The 3700-nt window shown below is 50.5% G+C and overlaps 1 protein-coding gene across 1 annotated transcript; it reads left to right on the top strand.

Annotated features, from left to right (window-relative positions):
- Window positions 1-1870: 1870 nt before the first annotated feature.
- LOC119922757 (olfactory receptor 24-like) lies at window positions 1871-2813 on the top strand. Its single transcript, XM_038742424.1, is given in 2 exon segments — window positions 1871-1918; window positions 1920-2813. Coding segments are annotated over 2 exon segments (942 nt in total).
- The last annotated feature ends 887 nt before the right edge of the window (window positions 2814-3700 follow it).

The following is a 3700-nucleotide window of genomic DNA, read 5'->3' as shown; positions in this document are numbered from 1 at the left end:
AGGCCGATGGTAAGGAGTTTCTGTCTGATGCAAAGGTGAATGAGTAGCCACTGGAGATGCTCAGGCAGTGGGGAGACATGGACTAAATGGTTTTTAGAGCTCCGGGTTCAGGTGATTATTGAATTGATATGAACCCTGTTTCATTAAGGGAAGATGGGGGCCATCTGTTTGCTTGGTCATCTGTCACTTTCATGTGAATGGGACTTAGGCTGCTTACGTTTGCTGTGTTCCTGCATTACAGCTCTCCACATCAGACAGAGGGCCAAGGAGACATCATCATTCAAGACAGAGGGGCCCACTTTCCATTATGAGTGTGGGGGTCAGGGAGCAGGAGGCGGGAATCTGGAGAGAGGAGGAGGGAAGAGGACTGGGAGGGGACTGGCTTCAAAGAGCTAATTGGTTGGAAAGCTGCCAACTGAAGCCTTTTCACCACGTGACTGAAAGGTCTCCCATTTTGTCAGAGCCTTGGGAAGAGCAAGTCTGAGAATCCAGCTCAGAAAACCATGAGGGGGTCATGGCCCCCATAGTCCCCATGGAGTGATTTCAGGCATCACTGACCAGGCCCAGTCATACTGCTGTGGGCTAGGGCCCCCCTCCCCCCCCGCCTCTAGGGCTGAATGTTCTTTTTATTTGTTCCCCACCCTAAACCTACTGAACCTAAATCCAACCCCTAACCAGGTCCACCCCTAAACCTCCCTAACTCAACCACTATCGAATCCTAATGGCTAATCTTACACCCTAGCATTCCCTTGTTCTCCGGTTTGAACCCCTTTCAACTTAAACTAGGGATGTCTAAGAAGCAGCGTTGCCAAATTTATAGAGCACGGGCCTAGAAGTGAGAAGGACCTGAGTTCTAATGTTGACTCCACCACTTGTCGGCTGTGTGACCCTGGGCAAGTCACTTCATTTCTCTGTGCCTCAGTTACCTCATGTGTAAAATGGGGGTTGAGATTGTGAGGCCCATGGGGGATATGGACTGTGTCCAACTTAATTAGCTTGTATCTACCCCAGCGCTTAGTACAGTGCCTGGCACATAATAATAATAATAATAATAATAATAATAATAATGATAGTAATAATAATAAAAACAATGGCATTTATTAAGCACTTACTGTGTGCAAAGCACTGTTCTAAGCACTAGGGAGGTTACAAGGCTGTCCCAAGGGGGGCTCACAGTCTTAATCCCCATTTTACAGATAAGGTAACTGAGGCACAGAGAAGTTAAGTGACCTGCCCAAAGTCACACAGCTGACAATTGGCAGAGCTGGGATTTGAATCCATGACTTATGACTCCAAAGCCCGGGCTCTTTCCACTGAGCCACGCTGCTTCGCATAGTAAGTGCTTAACAAATACAGTGCTCCATGACTTATGACTCCAAAGCCCATGCTCTTTCCACCGAGCCACACTGCTTCACATAGTAAGTGCTTAACAAATACGCTGCTCTCACTTTTCCAAAGTGCTTTCTCATCAGTGGCCTCATTTTATCCTCGCAGTGCCCCTGTGAGGTAGAGAGAGTTATCGCAATTTTTCAGGCATGGGCACCTAGGCTCAGAGAGCTCACACAGAAAGGCAGAGCTGGGGCTAAACCACTGGTCTCCTGACTCTTAGCCCCATGCTCTCCCCACTAGACCTGGCTGCCCACCTTACACCCTCATCAGCAGTGACCATCACCCACAGTCAATTGGACACTGTGCCCCACTCTGTACTTAGCACTTGGAGGGAACCCCAGAGGAAGTTTAAAATGCGATCCCCACCGTGCCCTTGATGAGCTTATGATCTATCCACGTTTTAAACAGCGCTCCTGAGCCTTTCTCTTCTTCTCATTTTTGTACCACACTCCCTGTTAGGACCAGCACCCCCTCCAAATTGATGGACAGTAAAAACCACACAAGCGCTTCAGAATTCATCCTCCAGGGACTTGTCCGACCGGGCGGAGCATCAGCAGCTCCTCTTCGTGCTGTTCCTCTGCATGTACCTGCTCACAGCCCTGGGAAACCTCCTCATTATCCTGGCGATCAGCTCTGACCCACACCTGCACACCCCTATGTACTTCTTCCTCTGCAACCTCTCCCTGGTTGACCTCTGCCTCGCCTCCAACACAGTCCCCAAGGTGCTGGCCAACATCCAGTCCAACAGCATATCCATCTCCTACACCTGCTGCCTGACCCAGATGTATTTCTTCCATTTCTTCGGCATCATGGACAGTGTCCTCATCGCCGTGATGGCATATGACCGCTTTGTGGCCATCTGCCACCCCCTCCACTACACCTCCATCATGAATCCACGGCTCTGTGCCCTGATGGTGGCTCTGCCCTGGATATTCTCTGGCCTCATCTCCCTGGCACACACCATCCTGATGTCTTGTCTCAGCTTCTGTGCCGCCAATGAACTCCCTCACTTCTTCTGCGACCTCACCCCCCTGCTGCGGCTCTCCTGCTCCGACACCACGGCCAATGAGGCCCTGGTGTTCATCGTCGCTGGGGCCGTCATCGCTGCCCCTTTCATCTTCATCCTCGCTTCCTACGCCCGTATCGTGTTGGCCATCCTCAAAGTCCCCTCGGCTGGAGGGAGGAAGAAGGCCTTCTCCACCTGCAGTTCCCACCTCTCTGTTGTCTTCCTGTTCTACGGGACAACCATTGGGGTCTACCTCAGCCCCTCATCTGGTCTCTCGGCACTCAAGGACAAGGCCTTTGCTGTGATGTACACAGTGGTCACTCCCACGCTGAACCCCTTTATCTACAGCCTGAGGAACAAGGACATGAAAAGGGCCCTGAGAAAAGTGTTCTACAAGAAAGTCGACACTTCTCAGTGACTGGACCCTTGGAGATGTGGGGTGACAGTTACCTTCCATGCCTTCATGGTTAGTTAGGAATGGATGAACCATCCAACACCCCAATCATTCCCCTCTCCATCCCTAACTTTCCCTCTGGTGACCCAGCAACGACTGCTCATCCATGACTAACCAAATCCCTCTGAAACCTGCTGGTATTCTCAGCTGCACAGCTCTCCAAGAGAACAAATTCCATCTGATCATCCCTGCTCCATAGCAGTAATAATGGTGGTAGTAGTGGTAGTAGTAATAGTAGTAGTATTTATTGAGCGCTTACTGTGTGCAGAGCCCTGTACTAAGCACTGGGACGGAATGCACAGGTGGGAATTAGACATGATCCATGTGCCTTGGGCTGCTCAGAATCTAAGAGTGGAGAAGAGACCAGAGACAGACACATCAGGAATGATGAAACATTAAGATGCCACAAAGACAAATACACAAAATAGAAGCAAATCCATGGGGTGCAGCTAGAGTAGCAAATTTTCAGGCTCCTCGGGGCTCAGAGTTCAAGATTTATCGGTAGTCACATCAACCACTACAGCAGCCCCCAGTCTTCCTGGGGTTTGGGGGCGGTCTCATGCAATGGGTGTTCTCTTTCACACCGGGGTGGTGGAAGCTAGAAAGGAGCTGCGTTTCCTCAGTGGCCTGGAGGAGAGCATGTGCCAGCTCCTGAGGAGACATCAAGGATGGCTGTTCAGAGGGAGGGACAATAGAGGCATGCTGCATCTGTTTCCTCTTTCCTGCCGGAGTTGGAAATGTAGAATGGGATGAAGACTCCTCAGTGGCATGGAGGAGAGCAGGCTCAAGTTCCTGGGAAGGCAGTTTGGCTTAGTTAAGATTGCTAAATGAGTAAGTGTTTCCTTTTGTTT

The sequence above is a fragment of the Tachyglossus aculeatus genome, unplaced genomic scaffold (assembly GCF_015852505.1).
Source record: "Tachyglossus aculeatus isolate mTacAcu1 unplaced genomic scaffold, mTacAcu1.pri scaffold_123_arrow_ctg1, whole genome shotgun sequence".
In the NCBI taxonomy this organism is placed as follows: domain Eukaryota; kingdom Metazoa; phylum Chordata; class Mammalia; order Monotremata; family Tachyglossidae; genus Tachyglossus; species Tachyglossus aculeatus.
The sequence above is the reverse complement of the archived record's forward strand: the minus strand, read 5'-3'. Positions and strand labels throughout refer to the sequence as shown.